The 21,105-nt window shown below is 44.2% G+C and overlaps 2 protein-coding genes across 2 annotated transcripts in view; one reads left to right on the forward strand and one right to left on the reverse strand.

Moving 5' to 3' along the window:
• The window catches only part of myo7aa (myosin VIIAa), a 67,264-nt gene extending 59,675 nt beyond the window's left edge, over positions 1-7,589 (forward strand). Inside the window, 6 exon segments of the mRNA XM_030067474.1 lie at positions 1,077-1,183; positions 1,434-1,619; positions 1,843-1,959; positions 3,454-3,537; positions 3,899-4,018; positions 6,239-7,589. Coding sequence (XP_029923334.1) covers positions 1,077-1,183; positions 1,434-1,619; positions 1,843-1,959; positions 3,454-3,537; positions 3,899-4,018; positions 6,239-6,331 — 707 coding nt within the window. The 3' untranslated portion in view covers positions 6,332-7,589.
• Positions 7,590-14,269: 6,680 nt separating this feature from the next.
• Positions 14,270-21,105, reverse strand: part of LOC115370450 (glycerophosphodiester phosphodiesterase domain-containing protein 5-like) — a 64,537-nt gene continuing 57,701 nt past the window's right edge. The window contains exons 21-22 of the mRNA XM_030067476.1: positions 20,686-20,765; positions 14,270-18,124 (exon numbers count right to left, since the gene is read on the reverse strand). Of these exons, the coding sequence (XP_029923336.1) occupies positions 18,018-18,124; positions 20,686-20,765 (187 nt within the window). The 3' untranslated portion in view covers positions 14,270-18,017. The remainder of the gene's footprint in view (positions 18,125-20,685; positions 20,766-21,105) is intronic.

Raw genomic sequence — 21,105 nt, forward strand, 5'->3', positions numbered from 1 at the left:
TGCTGTGCAGTGCATGCTGGGATATTGTGTGTGCAACCAAAGGAAAGGCCTGAGACAAAAGTTGAAATTCAGTAAAATTTTGGTAACCACCCTGGCTGCCATGTTTCACCGTGTAAAGGGCGTCTCATTAGCTGATATGATCGGTGAGAACAGTGTTAGGACGTCCCGAGTTGAGGCTTTCCCCCCTGCCTGTCAGGACACTGATGGGAGAAATGCTGCCAGGGGAAAAGAGGCAACAGGCTGGAGCTGATTTCACCAGCTCCATGTCCTGCCCGCTGAAACTTTGCAAAACTCTCAAAACTCACTCGGGATCAAAAATAAGAATAAAGTCTTTTTGGCATTTTAAGCCTTAATTCAATACAGTGGTCCCTTGTTTATCGCGGGAGTTACGTTCTAAAAATAACCCGCAATAGGCGAAATCCGTGAAGTAGTCAGCTTTATTTTTTACAATTATTCTAGATGTTTTAAGGCTGTAAAACCCCTCACTACACACTTTCTACACTTTTCTCAGACAGGCATTAACATTTTCCCACTTTTCTCTCTTGTTTAAACTCTCAAAGTTCAAACCTTCGTAGAAAAATAAGTCCAGTATTATAGAATGAACGCATTCTGTACTGTACAGGAGACACGGCACGGAGGAGACTGACTGACAATGGTCTACAGTCCCTTAGCCAATCAGGACGCAGAACACAATGCGCTGTAAAAAAAAAAAAAAAAAAAAAAAAAAATCATGCAAAATTGCACTAAAAAAATCCGCAAAATATAGCGAGGGACCACTGTAGTTGAAAGTGCAGAAAGACAGGAGAGACTGGGAGTGAGACGTGGTCTAGTCATTTTAGTACTTTAGATTTTTTTCTTGTATGATTGTGTTTGTGTGGATGTGGATTTAAAGAGTTTGTATGTTGGCTGAGACAAACTGGAGTCCAAGCAAAACTTCCCGTCAACCCTGTAGATCATTCTGTATTTGACTTGGACGAAGTTGGACCATGGATTTAAGTTTCTCCCTCTGTCCTCCTTGCCTCCTCCTCTCTGTCCTTGCCTCCTCCTCTCTGTCCTTGCCCCCTGGCTCCTCTCAGGGAGCGTTCCCTCTCTCACCTATCAGGTGTTTTTCATGAAGAAGCTGTGGACCAACACGGTTCCAGGGAAGGACTCCTTCGCCGACTCCATCTTTCACTACTACCAGGTTGGTTTTCTGCTCAACAAGCTGCACTGATCTGTGGATGTGATCACAAGGCTTCAGGTGTCTGTTGCTCCCCTACATTCAGGCCTCATCTCACCTGGCGAGACTTTATGTCATATACAACATAATAAATAAATACAATTTGTATTTATCAGCTGGCAAATTGCATGTAGTTGCTGTAAAAATAATTTTATTTTTAGTAGGAATATAATTGTCTAGATGATGATTGATGCTTCTTCTTTATTTTCATCAGGAACTGCCTAAGTACCTGCGTGGCTACCACAAGTGTTCCCGTGAGGAAGTCTTCCAGCTCGGAGCGCTCATCTACCGAGTCAAGTTTGAGGACGACAAGTCCCACTTTCCTACAATTCCCAAGATTCTCCGGGAGCTCGTTCCCCAAGATCTGATTCGTCAGATGTCTCCTGACGACTGGAAAAGGGTAAAGCAGTGCAGAAGCTGAACTTTCTCCGTGTGATTTCTGAGCCACTGATTTTAATTTCACCATACAGCTAGATTTTTAGAGCAGGACCTCTAGCAGAGGATTTGTCACTGATCAAAGTGTCTGAAACACGTCTACCAGCACTTGATTAAGGTTTATCACAGATTAAATTAACCCCGAGTGTGTGTCTTGGTGTGTGACTGTGTGTGTGTGGTGGTGGCAGTCTGTGGTGGCGTACTTCAACAAGCAGGCTGGGAAATCGAGGGAAGAGGCCAAACTGATGTTCCTGAAGATCATCTACAAATGGCCGACCTTCGGCTCCGCCTTCTTTGAGGTCAAGGTAAAGACCGCCAGCCCACCTTAACAGTTGTACCTGCTCGTTCATGCTTTTGCTTCTCCAGTAGAAGTTGCGTAAGTCGTGTCAGTTTAATCCTGATGCCTCTGTTTGACCTACATGAGCAAATGAGACCAGACTTTATGGTTATTCTGAAGGCCTGGGCCCGGCTCGGTGTCTCGGCAGAGTCAGACGAAACGCTTTACCAGAGGAGTCAGTGTTTACATTTCCCAGCCTGAGTGTCTGTGTGGAGACACGGGGGGCTGTGATCCCACTCCGAGGCTCTCTGTTCATTATTTATATGTAAAAAACATAATTTAACATTAATGTTGTTTGTAAGGCTGTGGGTTCGCCTCATGTTAACATCCTGACATGTATCACAGTTAACCCTCTCCGCTGGATTTAGCTTCACTCTGCCTCTGCCTCCGTGGCTTGTCCTCCTCTGCTCGTCTTTGCTGTCATTTCTCTTGGCCTCTTTGCCTGCCGTCCACACCGAGCTGTCAGCCTGCTAGTTTTTCCTGCTTCCTCCTTTGCACGAAATATCATCACTGCAGGTGTTGCATTTTGCTGTATCTTTTTAATAAAGCCCACCTTTTGAGCGTTTGCTGTGCCGTGGCCCAGGATGTAAACACTCAAGATCTTTAAAGGCCGAGACGCCGCCGCTTTTGTCCACAGGGTGGGCCAAAACCAACACAAAGTGAAAGTGCCTTGTAGTTGTTTTTAAAGGGTAACTCAACTCTAAATCACACACGCCAGAGCACTTCTGCTGCACTGCCCTCTAGAGGCTGAATCTCTCAGTCATGTTGCACTTCTGGCCGCATCCAGTCAGTCAGTTTCAGCCTCTAGAGGGCAGTGTAGCACAGGTGTTGAGTCACTCTTTACGAGGGCATGTAAAAAAACTTTAGTTATAGAAATTCACCGGGGACATGACTGCTTTACTGTTTATGACAGTGAAATGATTTAAAGTTTGTTTTCAAAAACAGATATTCACCATTTGGAAAAAACTAGGGCTGCCACAATCGATTATTCTGATAATCGACACAACACTGATTATTTTTGCGATTCCTCGATTAATCGGATCATACGTAAATTGCAGATTATTGCGCCAGCATGCAGCTTCTATTGTTTTACCATGATTCGAAAAACAAAGCTTAAAAAAAAAAAACGATTACGTCGATTACTAAATTAGTTGCCGACTATTTTGATTGTCGACGTCGTCGCGATTAATCGATTAATCGTGGCAGCCCTATTTCACACTGTAGTAAAGTGCAGTATTTTAGCATTAAGTCATCGGCATACTTTAAGATCTGTGCCTACAAAATAATTATAGTACAGAAGTACACAGTCCTTCCTGAAATATTGCCTGATGGATTTAGGGAGGCTCTGTCCTGCACACAGAGAGGCTTCATATGAAAACAGGCTGCTGATGTCATCACAATGTGCACTGTGTGTTTTGTGTTTTTTTTGTGTCATTTGTGTTTTGCTGTGTTTTGTCCTCAGCAAACCACAGAGCCCAATTTCCCAGAGATCCTGCTGATCGCCATCAACAAGCATGGAGTCAGCCTCATCGACCCCAAGAACAAGGTTTGTTTTTCTACTAAAACATCCACAAAGGTCTGGCTTTGCTGCTCAGTTTAATTTAAGATAAATTATGATAATTTAAGTAGAATCAGCTGGCAGTAAAGTTATTTCTGTTAATCCACATGTAATCTAGGATTTTTCCAGAAAGATGGAAAGATCAGTTCTTTTATTTCCTTCTGGGGCATAAATGTCAAACCTGTCTGCTGAGTTAAAATCATAAATCAGAAAGGTGACTACAATATCCAGGAGGCGACTGGGGTCACATTGATTTGAGTAAAAAATAATCTGACCCCTGTGTGTGTGTGTGTGTGTGTGTGTCTGTGTGTGTGTGTGTGTGTGTGTGTGTGTTTGTGTGTGTGTGCAGGACATCTTGACCACTCATCCCTTCACCAAGATCTCCAACTGGAGCAGCGGCAACACCTACTTCCACATCACCATTGGCAACCTGGTCAGAGGAAGCAAGTTACTCTGCGAAACCTCACTAGTGGGTGGCAGCGACACACACACACACACACACACACGCACACACACACACACACACACACACACACACACACACACACACACACAGATGTAGCCATGAGACGTGAGCAGGATCCTCCCCCGCTGACAGAGATGTGGAGGCTCACAGCTGCTTTGTCTTGTCTTTGTTTCTCATTTTTTCTTTTTGTGGTGAAGTTTGTGGAAGTCCCTCTGGGTTTGTTGATCTCAGCTGCACACGGTGTTTTTCTCTCTCTTGTTTCCCTTCTGTCTTTTAAAGCCATTTGTAATTTCGGTGTTCTAGCAAATAAAGCAAACCTAAAGCAGAATCAAACATCTTGGGGTTGCGGTGTGTCTCACAGACTAGATAGCTGGGCCTGGAACTGTAGGACTGTTCATTTAAATCTCGATCCTCAGAACGCTGTTTGCATCGCTGATCAGTGTCTGGAGGCAGAAGTTAAACTAAACTAAGCTCAAACAAAACTACATTCAAGCTAAATTCAATCTTGACTTGGTCAAGGGGCCGAACAGAGGCAGAAACATACAGGTTTATGTTTTAATGGAGCAGAAGCCTGAGAGGAAAATCATAGTTTTTTTTTTTTTTTTTTTTTTTTAATGCATCCTTGGATATGTTTTTTTAACTTGCTACTCGCAGATGTTTCCTGCCAGCGGTGGATTCATTTACTTCCATGTCGCTCAGGAGTTTATTTGTTGTTGCTCCTTTGTGTCCGTCCCCATGATGCTCAGCTTTTATTAAATCACTGCAGGTGAGAGAGAGAGAGAGAGAGACAGAGAGACAGAGAGATTAGATTTTCTTGTTTTGCTGAGCTCAGGACTTTTCTGGGCATCAGCCTTTGACCAGCGGGTCAAAGTGCTATTGAGCTTGCAACACAGTGCAAGCTCAATAGCACAACATCAGAAAAAGCAAATTTATCGAGTCAAATCAAAGCTCGTTCCACAGCGAGAGTGAGTCTGGGGTTAAGCTTTAACCTGCAGCACTGAGGCAGAGGAGGAGGAGGAAGAGCAATATGTTGGCCTCTGTTCTGCTCGACAGGTGTAGGTGCTGGTGGGCAAAATTTTTTCTTCTGGGCTAGGAAAGGAAAACTGGGTGCCGGTGGTTAGCTTAGCCAGGGAGGAGGTGCTAACTTTGACTCATTCTCATTCTCAGCGTCATTGAGGTTACAGTGAGTCTGGTTGAGGTTACGGTGGATCTGGTTGAGGTCTGGTTGAGGTTACAGTGAGTCTGGTTGAGGTTACGGTGGATCTGGTTGAGGTCTGGTTGAGGTTACGGTGGGTCTGGTTGAGGTTGCGGAGAGTCTGGTTGAGGTTACGGTGAGTCTGATTGAGGTTATATTGGGTCTGGTTGAGGTTACATTGGGTCTGGTTGAGGTTAAGGTTACGGTGAGTCTGGTTGGGGTTACGATGAGTCTGGTTGAGGTTATGGTGGGTCTGGTTGAGGTGTGGTTGAGGTTACGGTGAGTCTGGTTGAGGTTATGGTGAGTCTGGTTGAGGTTACATTGGGTCTGGTTGAGGTTAAGGTTACGGTGAGTCTGGTTGAGGTTACGGTGAGTCTGGTTGAGGTTACGGTGGGTCTGGTTGAGGTCTGGTTGAGGTTACGGTGAGTCTGGTTGAGGTTACGGTGAGTCTGGTTGAGGTTACGGTGGGTCTGGTTGAGGTTACGGTGGGTCTGGTTGAGGTTACGGTGAGTCTGGTTGAGGTTACGGTGAGTCTGGTTGAGGTTACGGTGGGTCTGGTTGAGGTTACGGTGAGTCTGGTTGAGGTTATGGTGAGTCTGGTTGAGGTTACGGTGGGTCTGGTTGAGGTTATGGTGAGTCTGGTTGAGGTTACATTGGGTCTGGTTGAGGTTAAGGTTACGGTGAGTCTGGTTGGAGTTACGATGAGTCTGGTTGAGGTTACATTGGGTCTGGTTGAGGTTACAGTGGGGCTGGTTGAGGTTACAGTGGGGCTGGTTGAGGTTACAGTGAGGGGTTAGCAGCTAAATTGAAGGCTTTCATCATGATTGAAAACCTGTCCCGTTGTTGAAGTCTTTATGATGTGAACTTGGAACTGAACAAGACGAGAAAGAAAGAGGAGCTGTCCCTCTCTCTCTGCACGCACAGACCACAAATCTCCATTTAAATCACAAAACACAAAAGACCAGACTCAATGTACTGTGTGTGTGTGTGTGTGTGTCTGTGTCTGTGTGTGTGTGTGACATGCACAGGGCTACAAGATGGACGACCTGCTGACCTCGTACATCAGTCAGATGCTGACCACCATGAGCAAGCAGCGCTCTGGGCGGGGCCACAGCAAGTGAACGTCTTATTGGCAGGAGGCCGCTGAGCTCATCCGGCACCTGCGTCCTATTGGCCAGCGCTGCAGCTGGGGGCGGACCTTTGCCTCGCAGCTGTGGAGGATGAGCCGCAGTCCTTCTGCTAGTTCGGAGGGGTCAAAGGTCACCGGGCTGTCTTCAGTTATTAGCAGCGATGACCCTGGCGAAGGCCCTAGCAACTATTACCTCCACAACAACAACAACAACGGTGATGATGATGATGATGAGCCGTCCAGTGAGGACGACTACCTCTAAAAGCTCCGCCCAGCCTGAGTCGGACTTCCTGGTTTGCTTCAGGGTCTGTCAGTCGACTGGATACATGCTCACAGTCAGCCCTGTCGTCATGGTGATCCTTTCTGACTGTTGCATACAGACTCACACTGAGGGACTCAAACAGTCACACAGTTTAGTGACCCCCAGTGACAGCAGGAGGGAACTGCTTGAATATAAAGACTAGTTTGAAGGACTTCATCACCCAGAAACTGTGTGTCACTCGTCTGTGTGGGGCTGGACGCCATTTAGGAAACACTTCTGTTTTTCACTCCTGATCTTCAGTCTGTCACTTCCAAACAGATTTCCCAGCAGCCACTTTGCCCAAACCCAGGAAACAAGGGGTTAGGGTTAGCCTTACGGCTCAAATAAGGCACGTTTTGGGCATTTTGGTTATTTTTACGTACAAATCAAACAGAGAGCAGCTTGATTAGGGTCAGCTTTCTCAGACAGAGCAGTCGCTCTAACAAACCGAACACCAGTCAGCATGTTGTTCTCCGTCTGTGTGAGAAGAAGCTGCTGCTCTTCCAGGACCTGGAGAAATGGATTTCCTCAGCGTGTTAATATCGGTGGCCAGTCCATCTCTTTAGTTCTGTCACTGGTTTGTGAGTTTAGCGACACATTTATAAAAAAAATAAATAAAATAAAATAAAAAATATCATCTCTTCGTGCCGGGGCCCAGGCTGCGTAGCTTTAGTAGCCCCTGAGGGCCTCAGGCTCATTAAGACAAACTGTCATATGAGGGCCCACTAGAAACAGGCCTGCAAGCGGTTTTGGATCGGGGCCTGTAGGTAAAGGCTTATATTATAGAATAATAGTGTGTGTAAGAGCTGTAAACAGCCTTAACATGTTGCTTTCACTGATTTTTTATTGTAATGTTAAATGTATGATTTATATGTTTACACTCCTTCTGCTTAATAATGTAGATTACCAGTTGTTTGTATTTGTAGCATTACAATTTAAAATGCCTTAATGACTTTTTGTTCTGCTTCTCTTAAAAATGTTCATCGCCCAGCATCCTGGGAGAGAGTCCCGTCCCTGTGGAGGGTGTGTGTCCTCCTGTAGTTTTGACCCCTGGTGACAGTGTGGAGTGTGAGAGCACAGGTGTGTGTTGGACTGTGACACCTGGGCTGTCTGTGATGTCAAGACGTGTGTTTCAGATCCACATGATCCACAGTGTGAACCAGACAGCTTCAGAGCTGCTGGAGGGTTTGTTCTTTCACTTTGACACAGCCAGGCTAACGACTCCCATAGACTTCAAGTCTTTATGCTAAGCTAACAGGAAATGCTACCCATAGGAACTGAACCACTGGACGTCCAGAGGTGAAAACACACCCTAACCTTTAATGAGTCTGAGTCTGGATTTTTCAAATAATACGTGAATGCAAAATTATATTATATTTCATCTCAAATGTCTAGCTAAAATTAGATTTTAAAAAAAGTGTAATTTGTTAAAGGAAATCATATTTAAAAGCTTATGTTTATTTTGAAACATGGGACATGAAAACTATTCAGTATGTCAAAAGTTCAGGAGTCACAAAGCTTCAGACTTGGTCAGTGTGATTTGAACAGTTTTACAGTTCAGTCTTGTTGTAGCTGCCCAGACACTCAGACTGTCTGCTACACAGCAGCTCAAAGTGGACATGTGATACTCGTCCAGCTGTTTGCCCTCGCTGTGGCGTTTCCACTGAAGTCTGTCCAGTTCAAACTCGACAGAGCGGCATCAGCATCACTCCTGCTTTTTGTCTCACCTCCTGGTTCAATACAGACGGAACACCACGTGGAGAAACTGAGGGAACGGCTGGTTTTTAAATGGCAGTGGAGGAAAGATACTGCAAACTACCACTTTGGTAGAAGTACTGCTCCTCTGCTGGTATCTGACTGCAGTAGAAGTAGAAGTACTGTTCCTCTGCTGGTATGTGACTGCAGTAGAAGTAGAAGTACTACTTTTAAAGGGACATTACACTCAACTGGTAGTGAGGACCCTGTAGACTCAGCTGACACGTGGAAGAAGAGCATAATGTGATAGTTGAGTCTAAATGGTCCTCATTGTAGTTTTTCATGGTGCAGCTTTTATTGTGAAATTTGGAAATACAAACCAACAAAGTAGAAGCAGGTTCCTCTTCTCGTCTTTGCTGACTGAGCATTTTATTGTGAAAGGTTCCACGGTCTGTCACTGATCATCTGTTCTCTGTGATGGATCTGATTTAAAATGCAGTGAAGGATCTTCTCTGTTAATTGGTTAACAAGAGGAAGAACCAGCTGACTCATTGTGGCACGGTGTGAAACCCGGACAGACAAAAGTTTACCTTTTTGTTTTTTTTATTCTTTACATGTGTCTTTGTTTTGGTGTCTTATCTCCTGCTGTATCTCCTGTATTTCCCCTCATGTCTGTCTATATAACGCAAGGCCTGATGTTGCTCAACAAAACATGACTCTGCATTCACGTTTTCTTTAAAAATGACACATTAATACTCAAATGCTGTGACGCTGGCTGTATAGTTTACAGGATAAATCTGACACAATGATTTGATGCCACTTTTTGACAGTATTGGCGCTGTAATCTTCAGTCTGAGGATCCCAGGAGCAACAGTTTGTCTTTGTGGCTCTTGTTAGTGATGGCTTTTCCTCAGGAGAGTTTTTGATGACTGTTGTATGAGCAATGGTTTGATTTTGGAAATATTTCTCCACTGCATTGCCTTTGTTTTTTCCCTCTGTGTCAAAGCGAAGCTTGGAGTCAAAATGCAGCCCAGACCTTCTGGCCAGCGGCCTCACATTATGACAAAGCTGATTTGGGGTTTAGAAAGTGGGGCTGGTAGGAATAAAAAGTGGGAATCCTTATTTACTGTTCATGACTTGCAAAGAGCTGTGGCTATCTGACAGGTTTTTCTCTAGACAGACATTAAAAATCAAATCTGTGCCACAAAGAGGAGGCCGTCTTCTCTGCTGTGTTTGTGTAAAGCCGCTGTGGAGCGGGAACAGCAGCTTTTCTGTTTGTCTGCCACGGGACTTGCAGCGCCGCGCTCCGGCTTCTGCTCTGTGAGGAAAGAACAAATAAAAACGCTATTTCAACAGTGCCAATATTTCCATTTGGTTGTTCTGTTGCTTTTCTTTAGTCGTAAAAGTTTTATGCACACAAACACGTTTATTTGTGGTCGCCTGTTTGCTCTTTGTTGTCTTCATGGGCTTTGTGTTTGTTTTGCTGCTGCACTGGGATTTTATGGCTGTTTCCAGTCTGTTACTGTATTTTAACATTCACATAACACCATGTACATTTGATTTGTTTTGACCCTGACAAAAAATAAATGAATAAATATTTGAATAATGCTGCACACAAAACTTCCAACTATAATTTATTTTTCCTGTGTTTTGTAGAATTAATCTCTGACCTTTTGTTTGTGGCATGCTAGCTGCCTTTCACATTATAAGTGCAGAAAGATCGGTGCTCTGCGATTTTGGCAGCGTCACAAACAAACGAAACAGATGTGGTGATGTTTAATTTCCCAACTGTCTCCTGTGAAGACAAGCCTGATGTTGGAGGATTCTCTGATTTCTCTGATTTTTCATCAGAGAAAACAAGGAGGAGCCCACAACATCTAAGAAAGGCCAGGCCAGCAGCGGCTCCTCTGGAGGTTTGTGGCTTCAGAAATGATTTGAGAGACAGTGGAAGATGATTTCAGTTCTACAGCAGTTTGGGAAGGCATTAATGTGCAATTGAATTCTGGCAAAGGTGACCAGACAGACTGTGGAAACCCCACTGTAACCCTTGTTATGTTTAAGAATCCTCAGTTAGACTGCTGTCACCAAAAGGAGCTCGCTGGACCAGTAGCCTATACCTGTGGACCAGTATCAGAAGACCAGGACGGCCCCGAGCCTGAGGACCGAATACCAGGAAAGAGACACACGTCACACATAAGTTTGCATGAATTTGAATTAAACACATGAGCAGAAGTTCAACAGTCAAGAATAGCAGTTTTCCTCACAACAATATGAAAAATAATAAACTGCAGGCAAAATAAAAGAAAATAAATTGCAACCTTCTCCAAATCTCTGAGCTCAGTCAGTGGATCGGTCATTGGGGCCCAATTCATGTGTATAGAGAGCATTCAGGAAGTATTCAGACCCAATTCACTTTCTTCACTTTTGTTATGTTGCAGCCTGATGCTACAGTATTTTAAATTCATTTTTCCTGTCATTCATCTATACTTAGTACCCCATAATGACAAAGTGAGAAAACAGAATTGTAGAATTTTTTTTTTTTTTTTTTTTTTTTTTACAAATTTATTAAAAAGGAAAAACTGAAATATCACAGTAGCTGGGTTTCCATCCACGAATTTTTATTTGCATTTTCAGAAATTGCAAGAAAAAAAAAACTTGGATGGAAACGCCAGAAATTCGAAAAACAGCCGAAAATTCGAAAAAAAGTTTTTACGCTTGGAGGGGGTGGATTTCTCAGCGTATCGATAAAAGAAAATGCGACTTTTTGCTGTGGAAACAGGTTTTGCGAATAAACGATGACTGGACCAGATACCACGTCACACTTCTACGCTACAGTCTTATTATTAGTTATTATTATTATTAGTCTCTTATTCCTTATTTAGGATGGTTCGGTACGAAGCTAGCGCTGCCAAAATAGTAACCAGACTTCTCCCAAGAGCTGACAAGTTCAGCAGGAATCTGTCCCTGATCAGCTGTTGAGTGTCAGCTGAGTGTTTGTTGTTCAGTCGACACACAGACGCTATCTTATGGCGTCGTCTCACGGCGCACTCTCCTCTCAATAATCGCAAAACAAAACTAATGGAAACAGGCATAAATTCACATTTTCTTTTGCGCATTTTGACAAAATTCACTAAAAAAATTCGATATATTTGGATGGAAACCCAGCTAGTGACATAAGTATTTAGACACTTTGCAACAACACTTGAAATTTAGCTCAGGTGCCTCCCATTTCTCTTGATGGTTGCTGAGATGTTTCTACACCTTGATCAGAGTCCACCTGTGGTCAATTAAATTGATTGGACATGATTTGGAAAGGCACACACCTCTCTATAGAAGACCTCACAGCTGACAATACATATCAGAGCAGAAACCATGAGGTCAAAGGAACTGCCTGCAGAGCTCAGATACAGGACTGTTGCATCAGATTTGAGGAAGGCTACAAAAAAATCTCTGCTGCACTGAAGGTTCCCAGGAGCTCAGCGGCCTCCATGATTCTCAAATGGAAGAAGTTTGGCACAACCAGGACTCTTCCAAGAGCTGGTCGCCCAGCCAAACTGAGTTCCAGAAGGACAACCATCACTGCGGCCCTCCACCGATCTGGGCTTTATGGCAGAGCGGCTAGACGGAAGCCTCTCCTCAGAGCAAAACACATGGAAGCTGCTTGGAGTTTGTATAAAAGCAGCTGAAGGACTCTCCGACTGCAAGAAACAAGATTCTCTGGTCTGATGAAACCAAGATTGAACTGCAGCATAACAAAAGTGAAAAAAGTGAGGGGGATCTGAATACTTTCACAAGACACCAGGGCTGTATTCAACATAGACGTACCGGTACGTCAGGCTAACAGAAACAATACAGCTCTGAACAACCTGTTGCATTACGCAAGCGTTGCAAGTACGGAAGCCAAGAGGGCCATTCTCCTCGCGATTGTGGGGGAAGAACTGACAGAGGATGATGTCACAGGGGCACTGCAAAAGACTTTGGACATCACTGCCACTGCTTTAGCGATCAGCCGCAGGAGGAGACCTCCAGCCCGTGTCAGTGGTTATGTGGAAACTGGAGCTCCTAACTACACTGAGCCGACCTTTGTTACTCATTTTAGGATGAGAAGTGAAACATTTCATGTGACGGATCTGCTCTACTCTGCTGTGTTTATGCACCTCTTGTGAGCTGCACTATCACTTAGACGTCGACTTACCAACCACTCTTCATAAAATGGAATATGTGTTTTTTTTTCTAACCACCATGTTTTAAGTTTGAAGTTGAATAAAAGTTGCCATATCATTGAAGAAAAACAATCATCTATGTCTGATCTATCATCATACTTACCATATACATGTGCTTTTACCTCTTCAAATGATGGGTAACATTTGAAGCATTGGCCACATTTAAATACTACCTTGGAAGCCATCATGGAGCACTATTGTTTTAAATCGCAGAGGCTAAAATACAGGCTGATGCTGATTGGATAACACCTCTGACACACCTACAAAACGGAGGAAAAGTACCTCCAAGGCATGTTGCTCTCTGTTACAGAACATTACGACCAAACAGATCATTCAATGAGACGACGTCACACAACGTTACGTATCGTAACGTCGTTGAATACACCCCAGGTTTGCAATCAAGGGACGCTGGCGTGGACATTGATTGGCTTACCTAATCAGCCCAACCCAGTGTCCATCAAGTCACAAGTAAACACAACAGTTTCAACCCGTTTTCTGCCAGTAAAGTGCTGTAGCTTCATGGGTTTGTTTCTACTGCTTTTCCAGCAACATGCACTGAGAGTGAATGGGGAACATCTGGTGAAGGAACCGGGTGGTCCAAAGGTCTTCAGCTCACACCTCTGGAGGAGTTTCTCGCTGATCTCGGGGCAGTCTGAGTGGAGTCTGTCATCCTGTTAAATCAAATGAAAGAAATAACACTGCTGGACACCCGGAGGGGCCAAACCAGAGGTGGACATGGGGGTTCCTTGTGCCTGTTATTGTTTTGCATATAGACTTATTTAAGTACCCATAACTATGTGAAACTGATATTTAACTACTTGTTACCTTTGCAAATTAGTAATGTACTGTATTGAATATTGTAGCCCAGGATAAAGTGTTTGCTGTTGGATCAATGAATGATTGTAATTGGTTTGTCTCAGCATGAGGAGCTGCAGACATTATGAGCTGGAGATGGAGCTCCTTGACACAGAGAGCGCGTTTCGACTGTCATGGAGGACCACGGTTTCCACCAGGGCCCAGTGTAAAGGGCATAATTTACGTCTTATTTTCCTTATTTTCCAGTTGGAGTTATTTTTGGCCAGGCCTGCACTGTACATGTTGCTGCACAGGTCTGTCGGGTTCTCCACTGTCTCAGTTCTTCTTGCCGTCACCGCTTGCCCAGCCTTACAGGCCCAATTTGAAGCTGTCAGCGTTAAAACAGCAGCTCAGGCCTGAGCTCAGGCCGTCGTCGTGCCTGCTGGAGGCCGGACTCCAGGGCTGCAGATTTACTGGTCATGGAAACCAAAAGTTCAGGTGTTTGGAGGCTGTGAAGAAGGACTTCAAGTTTCTTCAAACTGTGAGGTGACCATGGAGCTGACCCGGCGCTGCGGTGTACTCTTCTCTCCACAAGCTGCTTTTAAAATCAGTTTAGCTCATTCTGATCATGCACACACCTCCTACGGCCTCCACCTGACCAGGAGGCGCTAGCAAACTTATTTATGTGAAAACATAATTTCCAACACAAATACCTTTTCAAACATTTTAATATCAGATGACAGTAGCATTTACAATCAGAGAAAAGTTACAGTGAAATAAAAAACAAAACAAATAAACTTGGGAACACTTCTATAAAATGAAATAAAATAAAGTAGCCGTTCAGTACAGCACAAGATGTAAAATGCTACACAGATTTTACCATTAAAAAGAATGGCATTTGGATCATTCCATTATACCCTATGGTGTTTTTTTTATTTTATTTTATTTTTTATTTTTTCCTCCTCAGCACCAAGTACTGGTGTTGGTTATTCAGTGGCGATGTTGAGCATTTATACAGCGCTGGTAACGAGGGCCTGTGTGCAGCTCACAGGTGATGTTAGCGGCTACGGCTACTCTTGTCATTTCAACAGGATTTTTCAGCTCTGAATCAGACGATCAGATTTCATGAAATCATGTTTTGGACTGAAAATAACTGTTACACATCACATCACTGTTTTCTTTTTAACATGTTTGCACTACTTTTCTCTTCCCTCCCTCTCCAGCTTCTCACATTTCCACAAATTAAGACTGAGCCCTAATTCAATATGCACTATCTAGTTTTGAGGATTTGGTTGCATTATGAACAAAAACACTGCCAGTTAATTTATCCCAGCGTGTCACATTGAAACGAGAAGCGTAACTGCAGCCAGTTGGTCTCAATGTACAAGCCAGTCTACTAAACACTCATGGCACAAGGTGTTAGCCGGGACCAGGTTCCAGACTGGGTGAGTCCACTTCCCAGTCTCAAACTCTGAGTCCAGCTTTTGCTAGCATGACAGACAGTCACACTACTAATAGAAGCCAAATCAAAGGCGCTCTCTTGATTTGAACAAAGGATATTTACTTCTACTAGAGGAGTGAAATTAACTAACTCCATTTAACAAGTTAACGAGGGCACCGGCCTTGCACACGTCCCCTGGGAAAGAAGAACAACAAAAAAATCACTTTTATCTAGCGCATTCTCGCAGGCATCAAGACAGCAAAGCCAGGTGTGTCATACCGAAGATGACGGTGCTGAGAAACACAACAACTAACTAAGACCCTGCTCTTTACTGAGGAACAGAAAGATCTTGCATGCAGCCAGTCGTTTGGTGCGTCAGCCTGAGGCAAACGTTTGATTGGCCGACATGAAGACCTAGATGTAACCGCCTTTGGCTGCTCTGTATTTGGTGTGTTTAACGTTGGTTTCCTCAGAATATCACAGATTGTCTCCATGTATTTTCTGCTTTGTCTACCTTGTGATGATTGGTATCTGTAGCCGGCACCGGCAGATCAGCTGCAGTCGACTCTGCTGGAGCGAAGACAGTGTCACGGTATGCTCGTCACTGGTTGGTGGTACAGTACAGAACATGAAGTTGCTTGGTTACGGTGACGCGGTCAAGACGGGACTTTGTTTTTTGTCCGTGCGGCCCAAGTCACTGATAGAGCCAGTTTGGCCTGGTTGTTTTTCATTTGGCTGTCCCCTCTGCAGAATTAAGTTTGGAACAAACTCCCTATAACATTTCTATAGTAAGATGCCTTACATTTTAAAAATCAACTGGCATAGAAACAGCAGATACTTAACAACAACAACCAAGCAGCAGGACTGTGTCACCAACATTCCTGTGGTTCAAATGTAATGACCAAACACTTCAGTCGGTGGTTCTGCATAGCATTAGCACTGCTGAACACATTGATAAGAATACTGAGAATACAGAGAACAATCTTATTCAGAGATCTTGTTAAGCTGTACAGTTTTCTACAGTAACAGAAATAGTCCAGAAAATGCATTTTCCACCCTCAGATTCTTCTCTCTGCGGTGGAGAGACGGCTTGCTGACCCTGGCTTCGTTTTCACCTGAGCTGTGATCAGCAGCACCTCGGTCACATTCAGGACTGACCAAGACCAGGAAATCCTGATTCTAAGGTAAACCTAAAGGGACTAAAGAGAAGTGTCGGGGCCACATCAAGAAGACCGGACCTCAAGTCTTAAGGACTCAATCCTCCAGGATCCTCTCACTCATTTAGCAAAGCTGAAAACTATTCCAGTCACAAAATCCTCCAGTTCTAGGAGTTTCAGACAGAAAATTCCTGACATTCATTCATGTACAACTATTGTACTTTGTGAATAAAGTGATGCTGACTCTGACTACTGAAAACAAAGCCAGAGTCTGTCTCAATGGCACTTCTCTCTACTTCGGTCACAGCAAGCCGTAAAAACACCTCAGAGAATCTGGGACACTACAGGACACTGAGGATTGCAAACCTGCAACACAGGATAAGCTAAGACGACGTTTACTGAATTTCACACCTGAAATCATAGTGTGAGGACCATGTATTTTGGATTTGAAAGCTGAAACCACAGTTCCAAGCAGACCAAAGGTAGCACTGTGTGTATGTGTGCAATAGCAGAGGAGGCAGAAGATGCTGTATTCACTGCCATGCAAGAGCAGCACAAGGTCGAGCTTCTCAAAAGCATCTCTTCTTTCTGTAAAGCGGCTGATACGACATTTGGCACACAGTCACAGCCAAATTGAAATGCCTCCTCTCCAACAGTTGAGTGTGACACTTCCCATTTGTAAGACATAAGACAGCTTGAATTCAGCTTTTGTGGCTGTGTGGTGCTGTGAGCACAGCCATGACTGTTCAAGCCAGGAGGCTGGAGGCAGACGCTGAAATCCAAACCTGTGACTTTCAGCGGCACGATCCCGTCCTGGTGCAGGGAGCAACGAAAACAACCTTTACACTCATATGCTTTTGAGAAACATGGCCCTGCTTGATAATACATTCACTGAAATACAAACAGAAATAGGGACTAACAATTAAAACCCTCTCAGGTCTCAGGTTTACATTCATTCAGTCTGACAGTGTACAGTTCATGTCTTAAACACTGTACCCAACAAGTCAGACACACACACACAATTTAAGACATGGTTCAAGGTTTCCTCTAAAGCAGCTGATGTCTGCACAGCTGAAACTAAAAAATATAGACCACACAGGAAGTACTCCTGATGGCTCCTGCTTCAAAGTTCCATTTTTCACCAGAGGGGGCGTGACTGAGTCGGACATTAGATCAGGAGAATCTCAGGTAGCGACTCAGAAAACATTTGGCTTTCACTGTTTTGCCTTAACTACAGTCTGTGCCAGGCGGCAGCAACCATTTAGCATCCTTCCAAAAAGACTACTGACAGGAATGAGTGAAAGCGACTCGCACCACTACAACACAGTATATATTTATTCTCTTACGCTCCCCCACAGTCTGTTTTTTCCTTTTTCTCAGTTTTGCCTTCTTGTCTTCTTGTCTTTGTCTTCGTCAAGTTTGGTATCTTTGAATGTCCTCAGCTGGTGTTGTCGACGTTAACAAGCGATAACCAGGTTGTTTCAACAACATGCCAGCCAGTGGTTATTTTTCTGTTCTGGGTGAGTGTTAAATTGTCCACGCTACCCAGAATTTGAAGGGCATCTAGGAGACATGGAGTGGAAATGGCAACCAAACACTGCTACCGGGCCAGTGGGCAAAGTCCCTGCGCACCGTCCCCGATGGGCGCTCAGTGAACCAGGCTTGTTTTAGCAGCTCAATCCCCTCAGGAGGTCCGTCCTCAGGCCGAGGAAACAACGGAGACAGAGAGGGAGTAGAAAGAAACGACAGAGCGCGCCTCTTCTTTCCTTTCCTCATCCTGTTCAGTTTAACTGTTATGTTTTCTGTTACATTCACACTCTCCTGATTCATAAGCATTTGCAGAATTTAGACTTTCTCACCTTAACATTTCCTTTCTCTGACTTCTACTTTCTTCTCTCTTTATACATACCTACTGCATCTTTCTTCCTCCCTCTCTCAATCGTTATGCTCTGTCTGTACCTTTCTTTCGTGCTCTCTCTCTCTCTCTCTTTTTCTCTCTCTCTCTGTCTCTGTCTCTCTCTCTCTCGGTCTCTCTCTCTCTCTCTCGGTCTCTCTCTCTCTCTCGGTCACTCCTCTGTGATGGTGGGCAGGTGAGGGGTGCAGGGTGAACTGGGCGTGCTCCGTAAATCTGGGCGGACACTGACGCTGGAGATGGACCACACGTCACTCAGCTCTGCAGGAGGGGGGCAAAGGTCAAACACAGTTCAGAGTTTATACCCACATGGGTCACAGCAAAGAGCATTGTGGGTATTGTAGACAATAAGGTCATAGTGACGTACAGGGAGCAGAGAGGGCTCAGTGTAAGTTCAAAGGGTTTGGGCATGGAAACAGCGCAGCCAGGTAAGCATGCAGACATGACAGTGCACACAGACGCTAAAGCAGAGGGCTGCCAGTGGCTCAGGGAGCAGGGGCACAGAAGGACTTGCTCCAGGCTTCATGGCGGGGCTCAGGAAGGTTGTTTCTCACTGTGTGAAACAGGCTATGTGTGGGGCTTACATGATGCTTGTTAAAACTTGTCTGGTATGGAAGTCCTGATTCATATGACGCTTTTATAGCATTCGTCTGTGGTAACACCTTAGAATTAATAAATAAATCTTAAAATAAATAAATAAATAAAATGTACATTTGGCTGATGTCACATTGTCAGGACAAAATATTTCAGACAATGTCAGCTTTGTAAGGAAAGTGACAGTTGGCCATAATGACTGATAATGACAACAGTCATAAATATTCATTAATGTTCATGACAGCTATCATGCTACACTTATGACTTTGTTATGTTAGTCTTATGAATAAAGTGTGACTTGGTTTACTATACCAGCAATGCCCAAAAGTGCTGTGTTTCAGTGATTATGGGTAGAAAGGTAACGTAACAGGTGTGAGGTGCAACAAAGCTCCATCAGCATCACCAGCTGAAGATGACAGTGAAAACAACAGCTACCAACACACATGTACTAACTGAATACATTTCTCAGATGTAGTGAAAATTCATAGACCAATAAAAAAAATGAATGAAAGACTATGGTAACCACAAAAATTGCCCGAGTAACGGCTTACTGCACATAATGGGAATCATCAGATTGAGATGATTGAGATAAGCAAATCAATGACCGATCGCTTATTCAACAGACTGGAACTGCCTGTTCAATAACCACAGACGAGATTAATTTGGGGATTGTATGTAAATCAGACAAAGGTCACACAGGCCTTGTTTGGATCTCATGAGGCTTTGTGTTTGGTGCAGGCTCACAGAAGCTTCATGTGAGGTCCAAACAAGGCTCACAGGGGGTTTGTCGGGAGGCCGTACGGGACTGGTGCGGGAGACATGCAGGGAGACATGCAGGGGCTCATGGGCTGAAGACCAGGGGGAGGGAGACCAAGGTCCCAGCGGGGGAGTCAGAGTGGAGAGGATTCCAGCGAATACAGATGACCTCAGAAGAGTCTGACACACACACACACAAAGACAACAAGATTTTACAGCATGCAAAGATGTGATTGCACAGTTATGCCTTGTCTCCACTGGTCAGGGTTTAGCTCTGCCATCTCCTGGCCAGAGCACACTTATATTATATTATATTTCATATTGAACTTTAGTGCCACATTCAGCATTTATACTCTGAAGTGTTATATCCATTTCACAACATAATAAATGGTGTGGAAAAAACAAAAATGAAAATGTCACTGTTTTGCCATCTGTTATATTGCTCTTTCACTTGAGTACTGAAAGTCAGGGCTAGGACAAGGTGTACGCATTATTATCATAATCTAATGATCTGGTTAATCAGTGAAGCCTTGAGCAAAACTTTACCAGCTGAGCTAATGGAGACAAGGCTTAGATTGGACGAAAACAGAATTCACTCCTGTCCTTATTTTTATATTCCCCAAACAACATCAGGCTGAAAGTTTTGTTTTGTTTTGTCTTGAGTCAAGTTTTTTGAGTGACTGTTCATGGCTTCCACAGGTTTTTTTTTTTTTTTGAAAGTGTTGTCATGGAAACAAGCTTTGGTCAAAATATCTCAGAACTCCTAGAGCTGCTGTGTTGCCATGGTGACGGCATCAATTGGCTGAGCATTTCACTGGCAGTTGTGTTGAAATATTGGTTTCCATGACACCATGTTCAAAACTTTATAGTCGACATCTTAGCTAACCACCCCCTAAAATGAATCCAGCAGGAAGTTACCCTTTTGTCCATTCTTATTCTCTGGATGTACACAAACACAGAGCAGGGGCACACACACGGTTTTCATGCAGCGGTAGCTGCTGTAGACGAGCCTTAGCATCCATTTATCCTGCATCAGCACTGAGGGGAATCCTGCTGTTAGCATTACGCCGTTCACCTGAACAGTATCTGTAACCCTCAAGAGCCTTTTGTACCCTCTCATTTTGTCTCCATCTTTATTGCTAAGCTGTCATTGGTGCTGCATTTCTGCACTGCTCTTCCCAGAGATGACCTGTCAATCAAACAGTGTGGGCGGGACTTGGATTCTCTGTTGATGGAGTTCGAGAGAGCGCAGCAAAACTTTTATTCATTTTTTAAATTATATCACTTTAAAATAATCAAGAAACGAGTCATGGCACCGTTCCTTTTATAGGCCCAGCACACAGCATAAGCTGATTCCCACTAATACTTGCTCGTGTAGCTGGAGTGCAGTCAAGGTTGAGCTTTTCTGCAGGAGAAAGCAGGACCTCTACATTAACCACATGCATGTGAAGGGAAGAAACTTGTCCTCCTACCAGTCCTGAACTTGCTGTAAGGTCCATTCTCATGTGTCTGCCGGCTGCCTGACCAGAAGGGCAGGCCTCTCTCTCTCCACCTGCGGTGCACACACACACACACACACACACACACACACACACACACACAAACAGAGATCAGCAGAGGATAACCAAGTGTGTTTGTGAAAGCATCTGTGTATTTTCTGAGTGCTTTGAGACTGTTGGAGACATCGCTGTTGGTGCTTTGATGTGTGAAAAATGTGTCTGTGTGTGTGTGTGTGTGTGTGTGTGTGTGTGTGCGTGGGAGCACGTGCAAGTGAGGGGACACAGGTGCCTGAGGGAGAGACAGATGACGTATGCACAACAAATCATGTACAAACAAACATCAAAAGCGCTTGTTTCATCCTGTAGGGGCGAAGGGCCTGTGTCCTCATCTGG

This window comes from Myripristis murdjan, chromosome 13, assembly GCF_902150065.1.
Source record: "Myripristis murdjan chromosome 13, fMyrMur1.1, whole genome shotgun sequence".
Taxonomy (NCBI): domain Eukaryota; kingdom Metazoa; phylum Chordata; class Actinopteri; order Holocentriformes; family Holocentridae; genus Myripristis; species Myripristis murdjan.